General features: G+C 44.9%; 1 protein-coding gene across 1 annotated transcript; it reads left to right on the forward strand.

The window, feature by feature from the left end:
• Positions 1 to 213: 213 nt before the first annotated feature.
• Positions 214 to 23,584, forward strand: UTP6 (UTP6 small subunit processome component). Its single transcript, XM_072644994.1, has 19 exons — positions 214 to 523; positions 2,092 to 2,176; positions 3,227 to 3,268; positions 4,709 to 4,801; positions 5,964 to 6,011; positions 7,428 to 7,491; positions 7,973 to 8,091; positions 9,719 to 9,796; positions 10,465 to 10,546; positions 10,917 to 10,998; positions 12,512 to 12,693; positions 14,279 to 14,358; positions 17,332 to 17,409; positions 19,035 to 19,214; positions 19,533 to 19,613; positions 20,675 to 20,784; positions 21,275 to 21,341; positions 21,986 to 22,058; positions 22,971 to 23,584. Exons 1-19 carry the CDS (start codon positions 432 to 434, stop codon positions 23,126 to 23,128), a joined length of 1,794 nt encoding a protein of 597 aa, XP_072501095.1. The 5' UTR covers positions 214 to 431; the 3' UTR covers positions 23,129 to 23,584.
• Positions 23,585 to 26,524: the final 2,940 nt, after the last annotated feature.

The following is a 26,524-nucleotide window of genomic DNA, read 5'->3' on the forward strand; positions in this document are numbered from 1 at the left end:
ATTGAAGCAAATGAATTTGAAAGTGCTTGTTAAATTAAAAATAAAAGTTCATTTAAGAAAGTTTTTAAAAAACCGTTCGTAGATTGATTGGTCCGTGAGCGTTCAAGGGGACTTTTAAACTTTGTTTCTCCAGCTGCACGCCTTTTTTTCTTTCCTTTGCGCTTGCGCCCGAGTCTCACAAGTCCCGCCCCCTTCGCAGAGCGCCCCGCCCCCGCGCCAAGGACTTCCGCCAAGCTGCAGCGGCAAAAACAATCTATGCTACAGCTAGAGAGCCCAGGACCGCCTGCGGGGGGCGGGGAAGCGACAAACCACGTGCTCACTAGGCAGGTCGGAGGGCAAAAGTTGGAAAACCCTTCCGGAAGAGGCTCTGCGCATGCGCGGTGGTGCCGGTGCGGCTTCCACTTTCCTCCGCTCCACCTGGAGCCGAAACCATGGCGGAGATCATCGAGCAGCACCTCGAGGATCGACTTCCGGAGCTGTTACAGCTGGAGCGGGTCGGGCTCTTCACTCGGAAGGAGATTAAGTGAGTTCGCCCCGGCTTTGGGCGGGGGAGGTGTCCTGGAGGGAGCGGCGGGCGCGGGAGGCGGACCACGTGCGGCAACCGATGTCACGTTTGCTTCTGGCGGCGGGAGATGGCGTGGGCGGCGGTCCTTGCCTCGTGGAAGCTCCGCGCGCGGGCACTACCTGTCTCAGGGGCGGTGGGCGCCCCAGGCGCCCTGCTCGCGTGCCCCGAGGTGTCCCGCCGCGCGCCTCCTGCTGCTGGAGGACCCGGCTTGTCGCTTCCCTGGTGTGACGGCGCTCCCTAGTGGCGGGGAGGCCTGTTTTGCCGCTGGCAGTAAGGCTCAGGGTCTGAGTGAGTGCTTAGAGAGTGAGCCGCCTGGCTCCACCTACTGGTGGTAAGGGAGCATTGCTTCCCCCGTCAGGAGGGAGGGGTGGACATACTCGTGGTACCTGGAGGATGCTGCATATCCTGGTCATCTTCATCCTCAAAATCAGCAAGCACGTATTAAGCTCCAACTGCATTCCAGGCATTGTACTAAGCAGTGGTAATAGATTAAAAAGAAAGACTGTCAGGGATCTTACAATCCATTAGGACAGTATGCGGACAGCCCTTTACAAATGAGATGTATACGAATTACATAAAACATTTATTAAGCGCCTGCTGTATGCCAGGCATTGTCCTAAGCAGTGGGAATAGATACAAAGAAAGATAGAAGCAGTCTCTGCTCTTCGAGGAGCTTAAGATGTAATGGAGGAGACAGTATGCAGATACGTATGTACAAATCGCATATAAAAATGTTAGATATAAAGCATTTTATTAAATGTATTTGTACCAGGCACCCTGCTCAGGACTGAGAATAGATGCAGAGAAAGACATAAACGGCCTCTGATCTTAAGGAACTTATATTCTAATGTAGGAGACAACATCCAAATAGTACAGTGTAAGTGGGAGGCGATTTTGGAGGGAAGGTACTGGCCAAGTGGAAAGGAGTACCAGAAAAAAGCAGGGTGGGGAAAAACGGGGTAGCTCTGGTGGAGGTCAGTCAGTAAAGAAGTTTGTTTAGCACCTATTGTGTGTCTGTCAGTCCCTGAGTTAAGCATTGCAGGTCAGGAGGTAGGAGAGCATTTCAGGCATGGGGAACAGCCAGTAAAAGGCATGTTGTTGGGCATTGAAGTGTCGTGTGAGGACTGCAGGAATGCCTGAGTTGCTGTGTGGTACAGTAAGTGGAAGAGAGTAAGAAGACTGGAAAGGTAGGAAGAGGCTTTAACAGCTTAACAGGATTTTATATTCATCCTGGAGGTAATAGGGGGCCATTGCAGTTTTTTGAGTAAGGAGATAATATGTGATTAGACCTGAGTTTTAGGAAGATACTGGCAGCAAATGAAAGATGGGCTAGAGGGTGCACAAAACCCATATTCCTTTTTTGCCTTATGTTGCCTGAGAAGCCTTGGATAGTTGGATGGTTTAATGGTTGCTGTATTGTGATTTTAAAACATTTTAAAATGTGACTTGGGTATTAAAAAGCATAACTGCTTGTGTTGTCTCTGCCTTTTTCAAAGGGTCTGTTTTAAGCTGTTTTACTTTCCCAGGGCTGTCGTTAAGAAGGCCTCAGCACTAGAGTATAAAGTACAGAGAAGAGCTCTTTTTAAGGAAGACTTTATCAATTATATCCAAGTGAGTTGTTTGATGATTACTTCTTCCCTGAAATTTTATTCCTTTTTTAAATTGACTAATAAATTTAGAAAAGGAAACATTGATAGCCAATAACTGGCATATGCTTTCATTGAGAATAAGTCATGTCCACCTAAAATTTACAAGAAGGGTTGATCAGGGGAATACAGATTCAGTATCTCTTCTTTCAGTAAGGTATTTAATAAAATTTAATCCAAGGCTGCATATTATAAAAGGGACAGCAGCCATGTGAAACAGATCCAGAGGAATGAAAGGATTAAAGATGTAGAGACTATGAAATGTTATTGAGGGTTCAGGAGATGTACAGCCTTGGAAAGAAGAAAACTTGGGGGGGAAACACTGTGGGCTGCCAGAATGAATGAACACTGATTCTGACATCAGAACATATGAGTTCAGATCCTGCCTCCTACACTCCCTACGTCTGTGACCTTACAAAGCTCTTCATGTTCCCTGGCCTCAGTTTCTTCTCTGTGGCAGACCTAGAATCAGCATCTGGAGGTGACCTGGAGGCAGGTTCTTGATCTTCATGAAGTTTCTCCCCCATGAACTCCCTTTTGATAAAATAGGCTCCTTGGGGAGGGATCTCAAGCCTCTAGGCACAGTCAGAAGTTGGGGTTTGGGAATGGGTTGGGAAGACTGTGCTACCTCCCTTTGAGGTATCTTCTGATTCTTAGTCATGGTTTTGATTAGAACCAGCTTCCTTGACATTAGAAGTGCTGACTACATGGGCCAGTTGTGGAGGGAGCCTGCTGATCTGTTTGATTTAGTTCTCTAGACATATATTTAGCACCAGGTGTAGTCTGCTGAATTCCTGGTCTTTCTGAGAATTATTATTGCTATAAATTGTGCATCTTGACAGTGAATGATTCTTGATTACCATATGCTTTGATCTTTGTAGCTATTAGACCTTGCCCACAGCTTTTGGCTCTTTGGCTAGCTTTGCTTCTTTATATTTTGTAAGTTCATAATTCTTCTGTTGCTTCACTTCTCTCCGTGTATATTCTGACATGCCATGTTGTTTCTTCCCTGTAGTATGAAATCAATCTTTTGGAACTGATCAAGAAAAGAAGAGCAGTAAGTGAATGAATTTCCAGGATTGGGGAAGGGGAGGAGGGAAACAGCAACAAAATGTAGCACACTGTCAGGCAGCTCGAACTTGGGAGGGGCTGGCTCCTGGCTGTGCTGCCTGAGCCTTCCCTGGGCACCCAGGAGTGTTTGGTTTGGGTGCTTTTAGACTGTAAATACTATAAGAGTGATGCTAATGATTTTAATCCTACCCACCATGGGTGCATTCCAATATTCCTCTTGACATTTAAGTGTTTGTGGTATTGAATCAAGGCAGATGTGGGTGAGGTGCCCTCCCTTGGCCTCTGGGTAGCCAAGCCCGAGCTGGTGTCAGGCATTCAGCTAGCTACAGACAGGAGGCTCAGTTTACTAAATGGGCCACATAGAAAGGAAACCTATCACTTTGCTTCAATCCGCTTGACATTTGTGGAGCAGCAAACGTGATCTGTTCAAATGGAAAATTGTCTCTCTGTGGTGGGGCAGGGGCTGCCCTGCCAGGTGGAACAAGCTCTTTCTGGTTTGGGTGTAATGGGACCAGATATTGGGAAGTCTTTTAAACCCACAAATGTTTATTTTTAATTCTGTTCACTCAATTCAACAAATATTAAGGGCTTACTGTGTGCAAGACCCTGTGCTAGGACCGGGGATACAGAACCACAGAGAAAACAAGCCCTACTTGCAAGGAGTTTATGTGTGTGAGCACGTGCAGGCGAGCATGCACACCCACACTCATGCACATACACACACGCGTGTGCGTTGAAGGTGGGGCAGGGAGGCAAGGAATCTCCCAGGGAAGGTGCCATCTGAGCTTAATATTGAAGGAAGACAAGGAAGGAGGGCATTTCTGGCCCAGAGAAGGACTCGTGAGTGCAGTTTGTTTGGAATATTGATGTCTTAAAAGGGTAACTTAGGGATAAGGCTAGAAAATTAGGTGGGAGCCTTGATGCCAGGCCAAGGACTTTGCCATAGAATGGGGGTGAGAGGAAGGAGTTCTAAAGCTGGATCTGTGGAACTTTTTTTTTTAACATATTGACAAGTATGTTTCAATAGAATTGGTTTCCTTTGTAGTTCTGTGTATTTTATTTTATGCATGTAAAAACATTCTGAAAAAAAGGTTCCATGGGCTTTCACAGACTGCTCAAGGGTCCATGGTACTCAAAAGGTTAAGAACTGTAGACCTAGAGACTGTAGGGAATGAAGATGTTGGTGAGGGGAGCGACATGGTTGGACCTGTGCCTAATCAGGGGAGGCTGGTAATCCCAGTAGTTGAAAGAGGGTGTGAAGCCTGGAGTGGGCAGGGCTGGGGGAGGAAGAGCAGTGTGAGCTCCAAGAAGGGGATAAGTTTGGGAGATTAGGGGGCAGTAGCATCCTCTTCCAAGCTGCTGTTTGGGCTGACAGTGGGGCTGTGGGGTCCTCTTGGAGGTTGAGGCTTTGCCCTTTGGTCCTCAGCGCACTGGATACGTATTTAAGAAGGAGGAGATCGAATTTTCGATTGTGCACAGAATCCAGAACCTCTTCCGTCGAGCCACGTCGAAGTGGAAGGTCAGCAGGTTTGGGGCTGTGTGGATAGTGGGAGGTGGTGCTGCTTGTAAAGGGATCAGCTGAGTTTTAAAAACCCACCCAAGTGTCAGGATTTGTGCCCCGGCTGCCTGGTAAGCATGCTTCTGCGTGAGTCCCTTTGGGGGTGATTCCTTCTCATATCCAGATACATTCTTGGTGTTTTCTGAAAAGAGACCGACTAAATTTTATTCTCTTTTTATTTGTCATCTGCTGAGGGGGGGTATGGAAGAGGGGGAAGACAGACCTTGACTTCTCCCATGCAGATTTTCAAAAGTGGGACAGTGAATGGCTTTAATGTGCCAGCTATTGTGTGAGAAACCCACATAGTCCGTGGGGGAAGGCTGGCAAGCAGGGTCAGTGGTCTGTCTGGCAGTCAGAAGAGCTGAATTTCAATCTCCTCTGCCATGACCTTTGTGCGACCTTGGCAGATCCTCTAGGGCCCTAGCCCTAGGTGTCCTCTGTGAAGTAAGGGGTTGGACTGATTGATCCCTCAGCTCTTTCCAGGTCTGAAGTTTGGGGAAACCACCTTGAGGCCTTCCTAGGGAACTGCTTGGGCTGTGCCTCTGCCATTTACCCTCTGTGTGACCTTGGGCAAGTTCCTTGCCCTCCCTGGGCTTGTGCTCTCTCCTCTGTAAGATGAGGGGGTTGAGTTATTTGGTCTCTGAGGCCTCTTCCAGCCTCAGTCTTCCTAAAATCTGTTCAGAATCAATTGTAGCTTATTTTGGTGGGTAGGAGATAGCCTTGCCTTTACCTTTAGGGGAAGGGATTTCCCCAGGGACTTGCCCCAATTAGTTAGGGGCAGGGGCAGGATTGGAACCCATGTCCTCTGACCCCGAATTTAGAGCTTTCTCTACTGTACTATGTTACCTTCTGCTCAGGTGAAAAAAAAGTGAGCGTCATGCTCATGTCCGAGGGATTTGTAGGTAATGAGTAGTCATACCCATGTCCTCTCCTTATCAAAATGATGCAAAAGAAGGGAACAGATGTCTTTCTGTCTTTGAGGATTGGCTCGATTAGGGCAAGGGGAGGAATATATTTGGAAATGAAGGTGATGTAAAAACAAAAGATTAAGATGTTTAAATTTCTTTCCTGTGACTCTATGAAATAGGTAAAGAATATGGTTTCTCTTATGTGTTCTCCATAGGAAGATATTCAGCTCTGGCTTTCTCACATAGCCTTTTGTAAGAAATGGGTGAGTATGAGGGGTTTCTTTCCCCTCCCTCATTTCCTCTCCTTTATTTCCCAGTGTTTCATTCCTTTTATTCAGTGTCTCCCCTACTCGCAGGTGATATATGTGATTGCAGAGTCCCATGATTTTCATTGAAGTTTGGGAAGAAATTACTGTCACTTAGTTCAAGAAACATAAAGCACATTTTGTGAGCAGAGTTCTGCTCCTAGAGCATGGGGGGGATATGGGCCAAACAGCTCTGTGGGATGCAGTATTTGTTGAGGTTTCATGGCTTACCTTGATACAGTACTCTAGCGTTGATAAAAGTCCTTTTCTTCCCTGTGGCCTTGTGAAGTGAGTAATAGGAAGTAAAATTATCCCGTTTTACAGAGGAGAAAGTGTCTGTGAGGAGAGAGGGTAATTGACTTGTCCAACCTCCTATGGATGGGTAATACCAAAGCAGAGACTAGACCACTAAGTTTGCTGCTCTTTGCTGTGCCCCATACAGCAACCTCCTTCCCCCCTCAAATAAAAGGTGGACATAGAATTTGGGAATAGATTTAAAGAAGAGAAAAAACCTAACGTAGAACCTATCTCCTGCCATTTTAAATTCAAGCCCTAATTCTTTTTAGTGAATGGATTTTCAAGTGAGTCATAAAAATAAATATATTTTTTAATAAATTGGGATTTTTACCTTGGAGTTTGTGAGATTGGGTTTTAAAAATGTTTTGATCACAGTATTTCAATATCATTGGTTCCATTTGTAATTCTATGCATTTTATTTTAAGCATTTAAAACATGTCTCTGAGAAAGGGGTATATAGGCTTCCCGAGATTGTTGCCAAAGGAATCCATGTGGAAAAAAAGGTTAAGAACACTGTGGTACAAATGAAGGTCAGAAAATTTGAATATAGCTTTGATTTGCTTTAGGATGATAGGAACATGGGGACAATATAGGTCCACCTTAGACACCTACTTTCTTTGTGACAAGTTATTTATTCTGTCGGCCTCAGTTTCCCTGTCTATAAAATGGAGGTAATAATAGCACTTATCTCTTAGGGTTGTTTGGAGGACATGAAATAAGATAGGCTGTCCCAAAAATCTTAGTGCAATTTAAAAGTTTTGATAGTTTTAAAATGGCAGTAAGACTTTGGGGATCCCCTGTATGTGCAAGCGCTTTGCATACTCGGGCTGTGTAAATGTCCGTTATTTTTTATGACCTTGTTTTGTTGTTGGAGTTGATGTGTTTGGATAATCCTTATAGTTTCACTATGGCTTCTGGGATCCTGGTCCCCAGAAGTCCAGCAGAAGGGCTGAGGCCTTATTGTGAGTGTCTCTTGTGTCTTCGGGCCTCAGTAAGTGGGGGGCTGATCAGGCCAAGATTGGGAGGAGTAATAATTCTTTGCGCTTACAGCAGAATTGTTTTTATCATCTCTTACAGAATAGCAAAACCCAAATTAGTAAAATATTCTCCTCCTTGTTGGCCATTCATCCAAACAAACCAGGTATGGTGAATTAGGGCTCTTTTTACAAGCTGGTTTATAACGGCTTAGCCATTTTAGGAATACATTTAGAAGCGATGGTGGGCTGGGGGGGTCTGATGGAGCTCTGTGGCCCATTTTGGATAGGGTAGAAAGGAGCCTGGCCTGCCTTGGCTACTTCCAAGGACCTTACTTTAACAATGATAGGCAAATGTAAGGTGACTGGATTTTGGACTCTCTATTGGACCCTCAGTTTCTTCTTGAGGCAGTCTAGTGGGGGGTTAAAGGGCAGGGAAAATGACTGACCTAGATTTTAAAGAACAGGATTTTGTTTTAGGCTGAGGATTTGTTTTTCAACTTTCTGGCTGGTTTAATTAGTATTGAACTCTGCTAAGATAGTCACTCTTAACTATGGCAGGATTTCAAAGGAGTTCTTGCTGGGTTGGGGAGATGCTGCTGATTTTCAGCAGTAGAATGGTTTGCTTTTTTTCCCACTCCTGGACAGCTTTGTGGATCATGGCAGCCAAATGGGAGATGGAGGATTGCCTCTCTTCAGAAAGTGCCAGGCATCTCTTTTTGCGGGCACTGCGGTTCCATCCAGATTCTCCAAAACTTTATCAAGAAGTGAGTATGCTTCGGGTGAGGATTGGACACTGACAGAGTCCCTGTGTTTTAATGTTGCCTGTTAATTAGATGGATATAGCCACATCCTTAAAATGGAGCCTTTTCTTAAAAAAAAAAAAAAAGTAACCCCAATGTGTAGCAGGATGTTACATAGCATTACAAAGGAGGTCAGTTGATTAAAATATTTAAAAAAACAAAAATCACATTCCTGATCCCTAGGTTAAAGGCCTCTGCTTTTTTTTTTGCAGTCTAGTGAGTTAAAAACAAAAAGATCTCAGGAGAGCCCTGGTAGTGGTGCTGAGAGCCCAAATCAGGGCTGAATGGGGGACTGAAGGGTGGATACTGACCCCAGGTTAGGGCAGAGGTGAGAGCAGTCCTACTGGACAGCTGAGAGGGCCTGGAAGCTTGGGCTTGCCTCTTCCTAGCAGGAGAGCTTGGTGCCCAGTCATTTCATCTCCTATTTCCTCCTCTCTGCTCGTTTCCTCCTTCTTGAGCTGTTCCCTCTTTTCCTTTTTCTTTCTCTTGGAACCACATGCTGCTTTGCTTATGACTTCCTCTTTCAGGGTCCATAGGTTGTGGACAGCCAGGTGCTCACTTGATAAATGAATGCCAGGGTTTGTTGGGGAATTTCTCCCTGTGCTGGGGTGTTAGGCCAACTAGAACAGGAATTGAGGAGGCTGTTCTGGAGGCTCAGTGTGTGATCTAGCCAGCGAGGCTGAGTTCATCAATGACTTTTCGGACCACTCTGCCTCAAAGAGGAGGGAGTTTTTTGGTCTCTGTCTTAAGGGCCTCATAACCATCACAGCTGTATGGTAGTTAGTGTGCCATATAGTTATAATGACATCAGAACCACTTTTCCTTGAGGTCTTTGAACATAATTTGGTAATTCTTTTGTTTATTATTATTGACACATTTTAATTATTACACTTAACTCTGAACGAAACCAAATAGTCAAGTAGGCCTATAAATGTGGAATAACTGCCACACAGACCCTTTAGTATTGAATAAATAGCTGATGATTAACAAGAAAAGAAAAAACCCTGAGCTTTTGTTCTTTGTCCCCTCCTAGGCCTGTCTGAGGTCCACATCTGGCTTTGTTTTTGTTGTGCTTTTAAAAAATAGTAATTCTGTAGGTAATTGTTAGTCATGTTAAACTGTAGTATTGTCTTTGAAAGCAAAGCATGAGAGAAATATTGCCGCCTTATTTTACAGTTGAAATAAAGCATAGCTTTAACCCTATGGTTATCACATAATACGGTGTTGATACAATGACTGACTAAAGGTTGCAGTATGCTTTGTGCACCTCATCTCATCAGATCACCCCAAGCACCCTGTGAGGGAGATTGTATAATCACTGTCACCTTCATTTTAGATGACTGAGTCTAAGAATAAGAAGTAAGTGACGGAGAAATCAGGGTCACACTAACTACTGATAGTTCAGATCAGATCTAGCACTTGGTCTGTGCTGCCTTGAGGAAACTAGTTGCTTTGATTTTCTGTTTATTTATTTGCCATCTTGGTCATCACAGGGGTGGGGGGATGGGGTGCTGTATTTGCCCAGTTTTCAGGGGGAAGGGAAAAGGTAGGTTTTTTTTTTACCCCAAGTTATTTTTTGCCCCATTTTTAGTATTTTAGGATGGAGTTAATGCATGCTGAGAAGCAGAGGAAAGAGAAGCAGGAATTTGAGCAAGCAAAAATGGATTTGGTAAGATCCTGAATCTGTGCAACCTTTGTTCCTATTTGAGAGTTGGAAGTGTCCCTGTGGGGGAGGGGGGGGTCCCCTGTTCTACTTGTCATGCAGAGCTGAGATTGTTAATAGACTTAGAAAGTTACAGACAGAGAAGAGAGCCATCAGCACAGTTGGTTTTAACAGTGGCTGTGATAGGAAAGCCCTCAGCAACCCAGCAGAAATCACTGAAGTTTTCTGAAAAGAGGACTAAGGAGTTGGGTGCAGGGGTGTGGGGGAGACTGTATTAAGAGGTGATTGAAAAATAGAACTGAAAGAGAAGGTAAAATTTATCAAGGACTTTTTAGAAAAGCCCAAACAAAAAATAAAATCACTCAGAAAAGACTGACTAAAGTGCTATTCCCAAACCTGTTTTTAAAAAGTTGAAGGGATGAGATGAGATGGGTTAAAATGCACTCTGTTAAGCTTTCACTGTTTCTCCCGATGAACAGATCAGAGACAGGAACCATTTTAAAGAACAGTTTTAGGGGCTATCTTGTGTTACACTGAGGAAACTGAGGTCAGAGAAGTTTTGACCTCCCTAGGTTTCCCTGGCTATTTAGAAACCAGGTCTCTGACTTGCTGTTGAGGTTTCTCCTGGTGTGCTTTGCTACTCATGCAGTTTGGGTTTCTGACACTCTCTTTAGGATGAACTGGATTATCCAGAGGAGATCTTGAATGGCAGCTTGGCACGGATTGTTTATAAAGAAGCTGTGAATAAGATCAAAGGTATGCCTCCTACTGTAGTAGGGAGCAGAGACTCCTGGGTGGTTATGACATACAGCCCAGGAGCCAGCGTGGAAGCTTACACTTGGAACTCGGGTCTCCTCAGACAGCTTTTCATGCTCAGAAAATGCTTAACTCCATTGGCACCCACTTGAACATTCACCTGGTATTTAGTGAGTGCCAAGTGCCTAGCACCGTGCCAGGCACCATCTTCTGGGGGACTTAGATGAAGTGGAGGCTTGGGGTGGGATGCCCCCGAAGGACCGAAGACAAGTTGAAAGTCAACAGAGTCCAAAGCCTACCAGAGAAGAGGACATTCCTTGTCCTGCAGACTTGCTAACATTGATTCTTTTTCTGTTGTCTTTATTTTTAGGGGCTGAATTTCATCTCTCGTTGCTCTCAATTGCAAAGTTATTCACTTTTGCACAAGATCTTCAGAAAGAGATCTATGACCAGTAAGTGGAGGAGGAGGAGGGGGCCATGTCGTGGGTTTCTGTTTCTAGGGTGTGCTGAACTCCTCCAAAGCAGGTTTATGATGGGGGGGTGTATGGAATTAGAGGAAGCAAATATCATCATCATCATCACTGCATTGGTGTGGAGCTTTACGGTTCACAATTCAGTGCTTCGTTTCATTTCATTTGATCCTCATTAATCCCGAGAGGTGGCTGATCATCTCCATTTTACAGATGAAAATACTGAGGCATACAAAGTTTAAGTGGATTGCCCAGGGTTATGATGCCAAAAACTGTCTGAGGCAGGATTCACACTCGGGTCTTCCTGACATCAAGTCCTGTACTCTAGCACTGTCTAGTCAGTAAAAGCAGTGACCACAACAGTGTAAACAGAGACAGCAACAAAACAGGGGGAACTGAGCGCTGTGAAAGTGTCATGTCCCAGCTGTCTCTAGAGAGGAGCCTGGGAGAAAGCCGCTTCTGACCTCCCATCCAGTTCTGACCCTCTGGTGCTACAGACATGGCCCAGCCCACCCTCAGACAAGGCAGAGCTTGGACATGGTCATCCTCTGGCTGTTCTAGTGAGTGTCCCTGAAATGCGAAGTGTGGGAGGTTAGTGTGGGCACTGATGGGGATGTAAAGACAAAGACGCCAGCATACATTGATTATGGAGAGGAGGAGGAGTGGTGGCTCCTTCCTTGGAAGTGGTCTGTGTTGCGGGGGGGGGGGGGGGGGGGGATTCGTGGGCAGCCTAGACAAGAGGAGCTCTCTCCAGTCAGGGCAGAGCAGTGCCAACAGAAGCTTACTGTTCCTGTCGCAGAGTCCAGTGGAGGCTCTCCTCCACTCGGACCAATTCCATGATTGCAAAGCCAGCAGCATCACCTTTTTAAATAGCAGGCCCTCAATTAATGTCCATGGCATCCTAGATTCAAAGCCAGAAGGAAGTTGAGACGTCAGATCCAGTCCCTTCATTTTACAGAGAAGGAAACTGAGGCACAGAAGTTATGTTGCTTGCCCTAAATTATATATTTACTAAAGACCAGAGCTGGGATTTGAACCCAGGTTGTCTGACTCCAGTACATAGCAGATAAAGCCCTGGGCCTGGAGTCAGGAACTAGCTGTAAGACCTAGGACAAGTTGCTTACCCTCTGTTTGCCTCAGTTTCCTCAACTATAAAATGGGGATCATACCAGCATCTATCTCATGGGTTGTTGGGAGGATCCAGTGAGATGGCACTCGTGAAGCGCTTAGTGCTACATAAATGTTTATTCCCTTCATCTGCCCAGGGCCATTAATGTAGTTCATTCTACAAGGCTGAATTGGCACCATGGCTTGAATGTTCTTTCCTGGGGTCCCTTGGTTTCTGCCTGTAGTGATGGTGCTGAGGTTGTTAAAGGTCTATTGGGGTGCTGGCCCACAGTTGGGTTGGCTGTGAGTCTCTGCATTGTTAGGCACCTCCCCATCTTCTCTTAGGACAGGACAGGTGAGAGGAGTGAGAGGAATCTCTTTGTTCCAGCCTGCAGGTTCTGCATGCCGGGGACCCCCTTACCTGGGACTTCGTGGCGCGGCGAGAGCTGGAGCTTGAGTCCCAGCTGCCTGGAGAACTCGCGTCCAAACAAGGGAAAGCTGCAGAGGTGGCCCGCAGGGAGGAGCGCTGTTGTGCTGTCTATGAGGAGGCTGTGAGCTCTCTGGCTACAGGTTTGTCTTTTTTTGTCTGTGGTCAAGAAATAAACCCTGCTGTCTGTGCCTGAAATGGGTTTGACCTCCCACAGTGAGTGCTGCTAACTGTGTTCTCTGCCAAGAGCTGTTCAGTCATAGGTTTCTTGGTGGAGGTGGGTGGTTTGGCGATGAGAGGATTGGGTTTGGAGTCCAAGGACTTGGGTGTGAATCCTGATCTGCCACTTGCTCACTGTCTGGGTCATCCTGGGCAAGTCACTTCCCCGCAATGGGCCTTCGTTTCCCCATTTGTCAAATAAATGTGCTGGACTGGATGATCTTGAAACTCTGTGGCTCCAGATCTATCATGCTAAGGCTGAGAGGTTTTAAACATTTTCCATTATTACTCCATGTCCCTCATTGGTGAGCATGATGCACAGCATATGGCAGCAACCTTTGGCCTGCAGCCTACTGTCTGCTTTTGTGTGGCTCCCAAGCTAAGGATAGGTGTTACATTTGGAATTGCCCACCCAGGTCTAGACACCTGTGATACTCCATTTTCACAGGACCTCTCAGTGCAGAATCTCCTTTCATCGCTTCAGCCCTGTGACTCCTGTCCCAGTTACTGAGGTTTGGTGACTTGCCCAGGGTCTCTCTGCCAGTGGGTATCAAGGCAGGACATGACCCCAGGTCATTCTGGTCTCTATCCACTAAACCTCTCCTAGAGCATATTTTAAAAGGAACAAATATTTCAACAAAAATAATCAAAAGCATACAATACAGTAAGGGGTAAAATCTTATATAAAACACAGCATTTAACAAAGCAGAAGGAACCAGATGAATTAACAAGCAGCGAACAAGCTGTTCTGGTTCTGTCCTTTTTCCTCCCCTCCCTTCTTTTTAGTCTCCCCTCCCCTCTCCTGCCATTTTCCTCTCCTCACGTCTCCCCTTCTCCCTTCCTCCCCACTCAGGCTGTCCTCAGTGACTCTGGTGTAGCTGTGGAAATTTTGCTCGTAGAGTAATGTTGATGGTAGTAATGATGATTGCTTTGTTTGGGAAGGGATTGTGGGTCAGGTGCTCCTTTTTACCATAGTTATTTTATTTTAGAATACGTTGGAAAAGATCTTTCCTTTATCCTTGCTTTTTGATAATGTTGTGTGCTACATATTGAATTGCATTTCTTACCTGTGGTATTGGCCCAGTCTGACTTGACTGCAGTTACTGGGATGTTTTGTTTTCTAGCCCCTGAATCTGGGGTGACGGACTGCTTTGAGGTGGTGAGAGTTTATGTTTTCCTCTGCCAAGAAGCAGCAGCTGTAGTTGGAATGGAGGATCTGGTCTCACTGATAACTGGTCTGTTTTATCTTTTAAAACAAATGAACAAACAAAGCCAGCAGCACATTTCCTGTTGATATGACCAACCACAAAAACAAACAAGATTCTGGGTTAAAATCTCAACCCTGAAGCCCAGGGCTTCAGACAGAAATAAATTAGTTAACAAACCAGCACAGAAGATGCTTTTGACTTGTGTCCCGTTATGGGTCAGTTAGAAGTTCTGCCAACTTTGACCTATTTTTGTTAAAAAAAAAATTGTAGTCAATGTGTGGTGTTCTTTCTGACTTCATAGAGACCATGTGGAAGTGTTATGTCACCTTCTGCCTGGAGCGATTTAATAGAAAAACAAATAACAAGGAGCTGAGAGAGAAGGTAAGACACAAATCAAATCACTTGGTCAGGAGGCAGCTTGTGGACCCATGGATACCCAGGCAAAACCACCCGCCTCTGAGAATTGGTCACCTCTTTCTTAACCCTTTTTTTAAAAAAAATTTATTTGTTTTCAGTTTCTACAGTCATTTCCATAAATCTTAGATTTCCTCCCCCTCCTTCCCCCCTACTTTCCCAAGACATTGTGTAATTTTATATGGGTTCTACACATACGTTCATACTAAATACATTTTCACTTTAGTCATGTTGCATAGAAGAATTAAAATGAATGGGAGAAACCATGAAAAAAACCAAAACAAAACATAACACAAGACAAAATAGTCTATTTCGTTCTGTGATCTAGTTCCATAGTTCTTTCTCTGAATGTGGAAGGCATTTAGCCTCAAGAGTCCATTGGGAATGTTTTAGGTCCTTGCATTGCTGTGAAGGGCTAAGTCTACTAGAAAAATTCCTTGCATGCTGTGGTTTTTCCTGAATACAAAGTTCTCCTGGTTCTTCTCCTTTCACTCAGCATCAGTTCATATAAGTCCTTCCAGGCCTCTCTGAAGTCTTCCTGTTCATAAATTCTTATAGTACAAATGGTATTCCATTACATTCATATACCACAACTTGTTCAGCCATTCCCCAATTGGTGGGAATCCCCTCGATTCCCAGGTCTTTTGAGGTGGTGAGAGTTTATGTTTTCCTCTGCCAAGAAGCAGCAGCTGTAGTTGGAATGGAGGATCTGGTCTCACTGATAACTGGTCTGTTTTATCTTTTAAAACAAATGAACAAACAAAGCCAGCAGCACATTTCCTGTTGATATGACCAACCACAAAAACAAACAAGATACATAAAGAGAGCTGCTATAAATATTTTTGTACATGTGGGACCTTTTCCCATTTTTATGATCTCTTTGGGATACAACCCTAGAAGTAGTATTGCTGGGTTAAAGGGTATGCATGTTTTTGTAGCACTTTAGGCGTAGTTCCAAATGGCTCTCCAGAATGGTTGGATGAGCTCACAGCTCCACCAATGATGAATTAGTGTTCCAACTCTCCTACATTTTCTCTAATGTTTGTCATCTTCCTGTTTTGTCATGTTAGCGAATCTGATAGGTGTGATGTGGTATCTCAGAGTTTTGATTTGCATCTCTAATCAGTAGTAATTTAGAGCATTTTTTCTTATGACTATAGGCAGCTTTAATTCCTTTCTTTGAAAACTGCCTGTTCATATCCCTTGACTCATAATAACCCTTTTCTTAGAGCATTACATATGATTTGATTTTCTGCATATGAATGTAATTTAAAAACCCTTATTGTTTGAGACAGATCAATCACTTTAAATTTTTTTTTTAGGATTCACTTAGTCTTTATTTAAAAAAAATAATTTTTTTTCAATTAAAAATCAATTTTCTTTCCTTCTCACCTTTTCCATTAGGAGAAAAAAAGGAAAAACACCTATGATCAGCATGCACAGTCAGACCAAACATTCCAGTGTTGACCATGTCCAATAGTATATGTCCAAGTCTGCACCTTGAACCCACCCTCTCTGTAGGGAAGTGGTTAGTTGTGCATCCTGGGTCCTTTGACCTGGGGGCTGACCATTGTGTGGGTCAGAGTTCTTAAGTCTTTCAGAGTTGTTTGTTTTTACAGTGTTGTTGTTATTGTTCTGCTTCTGCTTACTTCACTTTGCATCAGTTCATAAAATCTTAACTAGGTTTTTCTGAAATCATTTCCTCTATTTCTTACAGGACAATAATAATTCCATCATATTCATAGGCCATCATTTGTTCAACCATTTGCCAGTTGACAGGCAGCCTCTTATTTTTATTTCTGGGTTCTTGGTGTCACAAATACAGCTGCTTTAGATAGTCATATATACATGTCTCCTTTTCTTCTCTTTGTTCTCTATGGGGAAGAGGCCTCAGAGTGGCATGGCTTGGTCAAGGTATGCGTGTGAATTAAGAAGATTAGTGTTTGGGGTGCAGTTTCAAATTGTTTTCCAGGATGCCTCTGCCACTTCCTATCCTGGGCAAATCATCCAGTTTTTCTGAACCTGGTTTTCTTCTCTAAAATGAGAGGCTTGGCAGAAGGTGTTGCTGAGGTCCCCTGCAGCTCTGGCCCTGGTTGTTCCCTTTTGTGATTTTGGATCCTAGGACCCTGTCCTTATCTCTGCCTCCTCCCCACTGAATCCTGGGACTATACCCCTGGAGTCTCTCTGGGCTCTTACAGGCCAGCTTTCACTTTGTCTTAATCTGGTCCTGGGCTCCTGCCACATTTCTAGGCCTCTTTTTTTTTTTAAATAGTTTTTCTTTAATATTATTTATTTTCAGTTTTCAGCAATCACTTCCATAAATTTTTAAATTTTTTTTTAAGTTTTCCTCCCCCTTCCTCCCCGTGATGGCATGCAGTCTTACATAGGATCTATGCATGCATTCTTATTAAACACATTTTCACATTAGTCACGTTGCATAGAAGATTTAAAACGAATGAGAGAAATCGTGAGAAAAACCAAAATGAAACATAACACAAGAGAAGATAGTCTGCTTCTTTCTGCATTTGGACTCTAGTTTTTTCTCTGGATGTAGATAGCATTTTGCATCAAGAGTTCTAGGCCTCTGTCATGCCCCACCAGCACATGTCCTCCCCCTGCTTTCCAGCTCCCTTTTATATGTGGCCTTTTCCCATTAGAATGTTAATGTCTTGAGGCTTGGTGGAATTTTATTGCTCCTTTTTATTTTATTCCCAGTGCTTAGCAAAGTGCCTGGTACATAGTAAGGGCTTAATAAATATCTGTCTGTCCATCCATCCATCCATCCATGTTATATTCCCCCTGTTTCCACTGCAGTTTCACCATTGGGGAGCAGTAGCTTTCCTTTCTGAATTGTCAGGAATATTTCAAAATGCTCTTGTTCGAAGTCCCAGGGCCTTCCACTACGATTGCATGATAACTCTGAGACCTTGGTGATTTCAGAGGCAGGAGCGGGCCATGGATGTGTTCAGGAGGGCCCATGAAGCCAGGCTGCTGTCTGAGAACCTGTACCAGCAGTGGGTAAGGAGGTGGGCTAATGGTGTTCCCTTGGGTGGTGAGTTCTATCAGAGCTCTTTGTAGCTGCTTTCTCATGGGCTCTTGGAAGTTCTCCTTGGGGGATTTGGGAGGAGGGCCCATGGAAGGCTGGCAGACTTCCCTTGATTTCTCGCCTTCATCAGAGACTCCTTACAGCAGCACAGCACGATGAGGACTATTTGGGCCACAGCACTTTCCACTCTTAAGTAGATTTTTATTACATTTTTTCACTTAACAAACATACTTTGTCTCCCTCCCTTTGTAACAAGCATGCACAGTCAGACAAGGCAGTGCCAGTATCCATGTTCGATTCTTCTGAGTCTCTCAGCTCTGACAGGAGGTGGGCAGCCAGGCTTCCTCTGTGTTGGTCCCCTGGGTCTTGTGGATGAGGCATCAGTGAGAGGTCCTAAGTCTTCTGTTGTTTGGGGTTATTGCTCTGGTTTTCTCCCCTTCATTTTGCCTTAGTTCACATGAGTCCTAGCAGGCTGTTGTGCACCTGGCCCTTCTGTCATTTCTTACAGCATTGTGGCGTGCATACACCATTGTTTATTCAGCTGCTTCCCAAAAGATGAAACTCTCTTCATTTCCATTCCTCTGCTGCCACTGCAGAAGACAAATGCTGTGAATACTTTTGTGTGCTTGAGTCCTTTGCCTTGGCGTGATCTCTTTGTGTGAGATCCGAGGCCTGGGGAACCACTGCACTTCTCAGAGGTCAGCTTCTGAGGTCCTGTCACACAGGGATCTGCTTCCCTACCCTCTCTGGGGCAGTCTTGATTCATTGATGTGTATATATCTCTGTTTAGAAGCAGTAGTGTGTGTACAGTATTAGTAAGACACTGGTAAGGTTTACATTGGACAGAGTAGAGGTATTCTAACTGACCAGGCTCCTGGCATTGCTGGAGACTGAGATGGTGGAGCCTTGGATACCAACTGAGCTGCCCCCGAGTTTTACAGCCCCAGGAGTGTTAGGCCCAGAGAGATGAAGGTATTCACCCAAGGTCCGACAGTGAGTGGCAGAGCTGGATCAGAATTTTTGTCTCCAGCCTGAGCACTCTGTCCCCTGCCCAGCCCTGCCAGGTCTGGCCCTCCCACATTTGCAAGATGCTTTACCTGGGTCCTCTCCTTGCAGCCCAGGGTGGGGGGTGAACTGGGCGGGGCTGCTGCTGGTGTTCTCATCCCTCTGGTCTCCCAGGCCCCTGTCAAGCCAGGCTCCTGGTCTTCTATCTTCTCAGGCCCAGCACTGTGTTACCTCTGCTAAACTGCTTCTCAGGCTTATCTATTTTTTTTTTGGAGGGGAGAGGGGTCCATGGTTCTAGTATCATCTATTCCTCAGCAAGCCATCTTCCCATTCTGAGTTATCATGACTTTCTGGTCTCCTGTTCTTTCTCGCCATCTCTCTCATTTTTTGGTTATGTTCATTCAGTTCCCACAAATAGACAAGAGCTGAGAGAAAAGGAGACCCTCCCACTTGACTTCTGTGTGTGGTGGTGGGCACTCCAGTTGAAGTTTCATGGGGGCTGGGGGAGGTTTTGAACCTTACCCCTCCCTTTACTGTGGACACTGAGGAGCTGGCTGTGATTACAGCTCCAGTATCCTTTTATTTTGTGTAGTTTGACTTGTTGCTGGGCCTAGGCCTCAGGGAGGTCGCTCTGGGAGCAGCCTTGTCTATGACGGACTGCTGCCCTGATTCGGCCACCAGGTGGCAGCTGCAGCTGCAGTTGCTGATCCGGATAGAGAGCAGCAAGGTCCAGGAGCGTTTTGAGGAAGCCATTCGGCACCTGAAAGCCAAGGTCTGTGAGTACTGTTGCCCTGAGGGTCCTGGGGCCTGCCCTCTGCACACATATGGTTGATGAAAGCTGGCTTCCATGTTCGTGAGGTGGGATGGGGTTCCTTAAAGTTGTCTCTTCCCTAGAAAACTGACTGCCCCCCGGGGTGACCTCACCAGGCTCAGAGGTGGCAAATGATCTGCTCCCTCAGTTCTGGAGCTGTTTGCCTGGTACTTACTTACCAGATGTTTATTGATTGGCTCATTCCTGATCCTGGAGTGCCTGTAGTTTGCAGCTCACAGCCATGAGTCCTACTCTTCTCAGTTTGTTTTTTGTTTGCAGGATTGTTTGCCGCTGTGGAGTTTGTGGATGGAATGGAGCGAAGGGGCCAACAGTGAAGCAGATACTGAAGCCCTTTTCCAGGTGTGGGCTTTGGGGAGGTCACTGATGGCACCCAGCCAGCTCCTCTCTTTCTCCTGCTTCTGCACTTGTCATAAGCTTAGTGATCATCAGCAGAGACTAAGAATAAGGCAGAATGGGAAAGAGGAGAGAGCGTTGGCCTGGGTTCTGGTCCCACCTCTGAACCTTAATTCCCTGGCTGACTAGCCATTTGTACTCTCCTGGACCTTGCTTACCCTCTTCTGAGGTCTTCTTTGGCTTAAGAGTTAGCGTAAAACCCTTCACACTTAGTGAAGCTGAACCAGCCAAGTGAACTTGAAGCAAGGGAGGAGGAAGAGGTGTGAGTGTGTGTGTGTGTACATGTATATGTATGCATGTGCATGTTTATGTATGTGTATATGTGTATGTATGTGCCCATATGTATGTGGTGCACACATGCATGTGTGTATATGTATATGTGTAGAGCGTGTGCAGGTATAGTTGTAGTCAGGATGATTCAGGTTTTGTTAACTGGCTTTGCCTCACACTGTACAATGAGCCTCCACATTTCCTGGTGTTGGCCACATTTGTTTTTTGAGAAACCACCACAGTCCATTTGTACATGAATGTACGTTAGTAATGACGTCAGCTAGTTTCTGACTGCTCAATAGATGTGCCAGTTGCTTTCATTCTTTGGCCATCAAGGGTGGTGCAGAGCTACTGCCCCAGGCAGTTCTCTGGACTGGGCTCTCTGAGGCCACCCTATTCCTGCTAGCAGGTCTCCTGGGCCTTCCCATGGGTCTGCAGTTGAACCTGCCCATGTGTCCTCTAATCCCAATTCAAGGGTGACCTCCTTGAAAGTAGGGACTATTTGACTTTTTCTCTATCTCCCCAGTGCTTAGAATAGTGCATGGCACCTGGTAAGTGCTTGATGGACTATTTTTTTATTCTTTCATTCAGTCACTGGCAAACAGGTTTTTTCTGTGTCTGCCAGTTCAGTCCCTCAATGGTCTGAAGCCTCTAGCTCTCCACTGGGTTGGCTTTGGGGTGATATTTCTGTGAAATTTTCCTTATGTAGATTGTTTCTGGTTTCTTCCACATGCCAGAAATCTCTCCTTGCTACTGTCCCTGCTGATTCCGTGATCATGAAAGAGAAATACCTTGATTGGGCTTATCGGACTGGTGGCCACAAGAAGGCAAAAAGAGTCTTTATGAGGTTTGACAACTCTCCCTGCAGGTGTCCCATGTGGCCTGTCCTGTCACTCTCTTGGCCTTTCTCCTCTTGGCCGAACTTTGCAATTCTCTATCACATCTGCTCTTGAAAGAGATGACTTGTGACCTTTTGGGCCTCATTATGCAGTCTTTGGTACAGACAGATACATGCAGTTGTGAGTGAGAGACTAGACTTTATGTAAAATTCTGCTTAAATAACAGAAACCCCAAAACAACAACTCTAGGTCCAAAATGAGTAATTTGAAAATTGGTTCTTGAAACAGAAATGAGGGATACAAGAAAGATGGGCTGGGGGTGGGGAAATGGAGTTATCAGTCATTTAAAACACTGGTGGTCAGTGCTGGTGCTGACTGGGCCTGAGCCCTGAACTTATCTAGACATCCTGGCTGCTACCCGGGTGCATGGGCTGTGTTCACTATAGGTTCTTCCACAGTGATGGGCACGTGGGAGAAATAAACATTTCTTTTCTGTAGTTTACGTGAAAACCGCCCATTTTCAGTTCAGTTCTTCAGGAGGATGATCCAGATTGAAAAGGAGCAGGTATGTGAGTGTGGGGGCATTGTCACTGTGTCCTAGTTTTTTTGAGAAGCCTCCAGCTAATTGGGGGTGGGGAAGAGGGAGAGGGAGAGTAAGAGTGAGAAAGAGGCTTAACAAATGTGGGTCCCTGGAGTCCCCTGGCCTTGCCCCTCTATAGTGCTGACCATTTAGTAGGTGTGACCAGCAAAAGAGAAGAATCAGAAGCTAAAATACATAGGAGAAAAATACGGGAGTCAGGATCTGGCTTTAGGAGAACAACATCTATGAAAAAATGTCTATAAATTAAGTGACCTCCGTTTACATTATAGACATTTCCCAGGTGAATTTAAAATGTAATTGGATTTGCATGCAAAAGCACCAAGGTGTTATTAGGATCGCTGCTGGGAAAGCAGCCTCTTTCTACCTGCACATGGAAAACAACCCTGGAGCTGAGAGAGCGAAGGACAGGATTCTGTTATATGAAGGCATAGGTAATGATATGGATCAGCTTCTCTTGAGAATATGACGGAAGGAAACAAGTTGAAGATGAAGTAATTGGGATTTAGGAGATTTGGCCAAAAGAATGAGCTTCTTTTCTGATGCTGAGTCAGGCCCCTGCTGGAGGATTGTTCTGTTTCATGAGCTCTCCTGTCTACTTGTTTTGTTAGGAAACCTGCAAGATGTTGAACTTAAGAGAATACTATGAGAGAGCCTTGAGAGAGTTTGGTTCTGTGAATTCCGGTAAGGAACCTTTTCTTTGTTGGAAGTGTGTGTGTGGAGATGGAGGTGGGGTGACTGACTCTCTTGTAAACATATTTTTAGAGTCTGGGTCTTATCTGTGGAGAGGGGTAAATTTGTACTTAATTTTTTCTGTATCCTGGGTCCCTTGGGCCATCAGTCTAGTGAAGCCTCTGAGCCCCTTCTCAGTCACATTTTTAAAAAAATCCCTAAACTACATAAGGACTTTTTAAAGGAAACTGATTATAACAAAGTGCTGTTACCAGAGTACACATTGTGTTGTGTTTGTCCTTCATTCTCAAAGAGGACCATGACATCAAGATGATGACATGATTTGCAGTTGACTTTGATTTGAGTGAGGGAGGGCTGTGCAAGGTCACCAACTTCACTTTCTTCTGAGCCATCTGGGTCTAGTGGCCTGATATTCATCAGGACGGCTGGAGATGGCCCAGGATGCAAGGTGAGACCCTGGCCCTTTCAGGTGAAGGTCTTATCACATTCTGACTTTGAGTGAGATACACCCATTCAACAAATAGGCTTCTTTAGGTAGTTACTCCAGGGATGGCCCCTTTAATGAAAAAAAAAAATCAAACTGGGAGGGGAAGACCCTCAGGGTTCCAGGGTAAAAGAGAAACAATTACTACTTAGTAATTACGTTGACTCTGTGCTAGGTGGGTGTGGACTTGTCCAGTCTATGAGCTCCAGAGTGAATTGGGTTAAAGCTTTATCTTCAGAATACACATATATAAAAATGAAGACCCTTAACCTAAGAGCATCATTTTTTGAGTGACCTGAGCTCTTCTGGCCTCCAGAACTCTTGGGTCTGGTGAAGGCCAGTGGCCTGCTCTTTGCTGGGACAGCATGCCTGGGGGGTGGGGTGCATACACTGGTGTGACTGATTTTTCTTCTTTTAAGACCTGTGGTTGGATTACATCAAGGAAGAGTTGAACCACCCTTCTGGCAAACCAGAGAACTGTGGGCAGATCCATTGGAGAGCCATGAAGATGCTGAAGGGAGAGCTGGTGGAGGAGTTTGTGGCCAAATACACTTTACTGCAGATTGGCCAGTTGTAGGAAGAGTAAACAGCTGGACTTGTGAACTCTTTTTATAAACCCTTGTGGTAGATCGACATTGCGGGTGGATCTACCATTTGTACAGAGATTTTTGCCTTTGATTCCCAGTAAATACTGAACTCTGCTCTCTGACTCCTAACTAAGAGACTTGCTCCTTCTTGGATTTCCATTTGACGGCTTTATCTGGAGGAGAGAATTTAGTGAAAGACTGTTGTCCATCCAGAACAGAAACAAACGTCTACTCTCCCATTGACCTTTTCCAGAACTGACAAAACCTGAACATCAATCATTCTTCTTTCCTGAGTGGAGGGAATAAGTTTTTGTCCTCGTCTTCTTGGTCCTGTCCCTTCTGGGTTTTGTTTGTTTATATTTTGAAAGGCAACAAGAACATTTCTTTTCTGAAAAACTCCCAAAGTGTATTTGAGCTCATGAAGTTTAATAGAGGGAGAAGACACACTCTTGGCAGTCCTATCTTTTGAAAATACTTAACAAAATATTACAGACCTAGAAGAAGACAGTTTTAGGGCAGGGGGTCCTCATGCTTAGCAAACTGCATTATATTAACCACTTGTGTTACATAGTCACAAGCCAATGAAATGCCAGTCCTGAAGAATCAAGATTGGAAATTACTTAAAGAACAGCAAAGAATACTTTATGGGCATAAATAGGATACAATTTGTTATCAAGGACAAATTGTACACATGGAATGTTGCAAAAAATTTTGGAATTGTAGGATGGGAAAAAGTGGTGATGTTGAAGTTTGGAGCTGGGCTTAAAGAGGGGAGCCTGAGGTTTAGAGCCCATAACTGGGAAGATGGTGGTGGGAGGGACATTTACCATGGAGAAGAGAAGGCTTGGAGGAGTAGTGAGGGGGATGAAATGTGATAACAGTCTTCAAGTATTTGGGAGGCCATCCTGGGGAAGATATATCAGACTTGTTCTGCCTGGCCTCAGAGGGCAGAACTAAGTTATGTTTGGAAGTTAGAGAAGGCAGATTTTGACTCTTAAAGAAAATTTTCTTAGAGATTCTAGGGCTGTGTAATCTTGGCATGGACAGGAAGTAGTGAGCTCTCCTTTATCATGGGTCTTCAGTCCCAATTAGGTAACCAGTTGTTAGAAATGTTGGAGAGGTAATTTTTGCTTCAAGTTGAGAGTTATACTAGATTACATTTAAAAGTCCAACTCTGATTCTGAAATGGGGAAGTTGTGAGGAAGGGGACATTTTGGGAATCTTAAAAAAGTCTGTGAGATACTCAGGTAGACATTTGCAAATACAAGATTCAAACTCCAGGGAGAGATTTGGGTTCAATACATAGATTTGGAAATCATGGACACAGGTGATAATGCTGTGGTAGTGGATGGCAGTGTGGAAAGGTGAGATGAGTCACAGTTAACTAAAAGCACAAGCCCCTCATGTCTGGTGCAAAGGACTTCAATACTCCATCTGAGAGAATTGGGTCTGAACTGTACTGTATGGGGTGATTCCTATCACTTAGCCCCCATCTTGTGGGTCTAGTAGCAGCTGAAGATCACAGTTTATAGGCCAGGTCAGAATGGGAAGTAGAGCACAGGGAGGAACATCCTCTGATGATTTTTATTGGTTGGGCTACCCAGCCTACGCTGTAGGATACAGGGTTAGTGGGGAAGGTATGGGGTTAAGGAGGAAAGGGGTTGGTGAACTCCTGAAGAAGGTCCTAATGAGACTTCTGGAGGAATTAATTATCAGAGGTGAATACAGAGTATAATTATGGGATCATACAGAAATATTACAATTTTTGGAAGCTACAGGGCTCCTTGCCTCCAGTTCCTTCCCTTTAGAGGCACTAGGTAAAAGCACATCTGATTGTCACACCCCTTCCTGCTGCTTCTAGGAGAAAACGTGTTTGTCCTTCATTCTCAAAGAGGACCATGACATCAGGATGATGACATGACTTGCACTTGACTTTGATTTGAATGAGGGAGGGCTGTGCAAGGTCACCAGCTTCACTTTCTCCTCCAGAACCATCTGGGTCCAGTGACCAGATATTCATCAGAATGCAATGTGAGACCCTGGCCATTTTAGGCTAAGGTTTTATCACATTCTCACTTTGAGTGAGATACACCCATTCAATGAATGGGCTTCTCTAAATAGTTACAAAATCAAACTGGGAGGGGAAGATTCTCAGGGTTCCTGGGTAAAAGACACGGTTACTATTTACATATACTCTGTGCTAGGTAGGCAGGGACCTGTTGTCCAGTCTTTGAGCTCCAGAGTGAATTGGGCTCAAGGCTTGGTCTTTGAGCAAGAAATCTAGCCAGTAAACCCAAAGGAAAAAAGGCAGCTTCTGGCAGTTACTTTTTTCTGGGTAGAGCACCCCGGGGAACGTCAGAGAGGAGAGGAGAGGATTAAATAGTAACTGTTTCTCTTTTACCCAGGAACGCTGAGGGTCTTCCCCTCCCAGTTTGATTTTTTTGTTGTTGTTATTAAAGGGGCCATCCCTTAAGTAATTACTTAGAGAAGCCTATTCATTGAATGGGTGTATGTCACTCAAAATGAGAATCTAAGACCTTAGCCGAAAATGGTCAGGGTCCCACGTTGCATCCTGGGTAATCTCCAGTTGTCCTTATGAATATCTGGTCCCTGGATCCAGGTGGTTCTGGTGGAGAAAGAGGCTGGTGACCTTGCATAGTCCTGCCTCCCTCAAATCAAAGTCAACTGCAAGTCATGTCATCATCTTGACGTCATGGTCCTCTTTGAGAATGAAGGATAAACACAACCTTTGAGTAGCAGTTCCTCTCTTCTCTGCCCTTGCCTGGGGTGCTCTACCCAGGGGGAAGTACACTTCCATGACCAAAAGTTACCTTTTTTCCTTTTGGTTAACTGGCTAGATTTCCTGCCCAAAGACCAAACCTTAAACCCAATTAACTCTGGAGCTCGAAGATTGTACAACAGGTTCCTGCCCACCTAGCACAGAATGAATGTAAATACTAAATAGGAGAAAACACCAAGTAGCTTTGAAAGCTCATCATCCCTTGGCCCCGTTGGATGATCCTCTTCCACTTGCCCCATGCTCATCTGGGCGTCTGACCCTCCTTGGGCCTCTCTGGATCAGCCATTTGAACCCCTCAGCATTGACCTTTGCCCCTGAAGTTACTGCCTTTGCCTCTGCCCCAAGAGGCCCAGCATTCTCCCTCCCCCATTTCCCTAGTGCTGCATATAACTGCTTGGTATGTTACGTATTTTATATGTGCTTTGCATTTGAAGTGGCCCCCACTGGAATGGAAGCTCGGTAAGAGTCTTCATTGTCACCAGCACCTAGCATAGTGCCTGGTATGTAGCTTTAGATGCTGGTCGGTTATGTGGGTCATCCAGTTCTGCTGCTTCTGCAGGACAGACCATGGCAATTCCCAGTGGGA

The sequence above is a fragment of the Notamacropus eugenii genome, chromosome 2 (genome assembly GCF_028372415.1).
Source record: "Notamacropus eugenii isolate mMacEug1 chromosome 2, mMacEug1.pri_v2, whole genome shotgun sequence".
NCBI lineage: Eukaryota > Metazoa > Chordata > Mammalia > Diprotodontia > Macropodidae > Notamacropus > Notamacropus eugenii.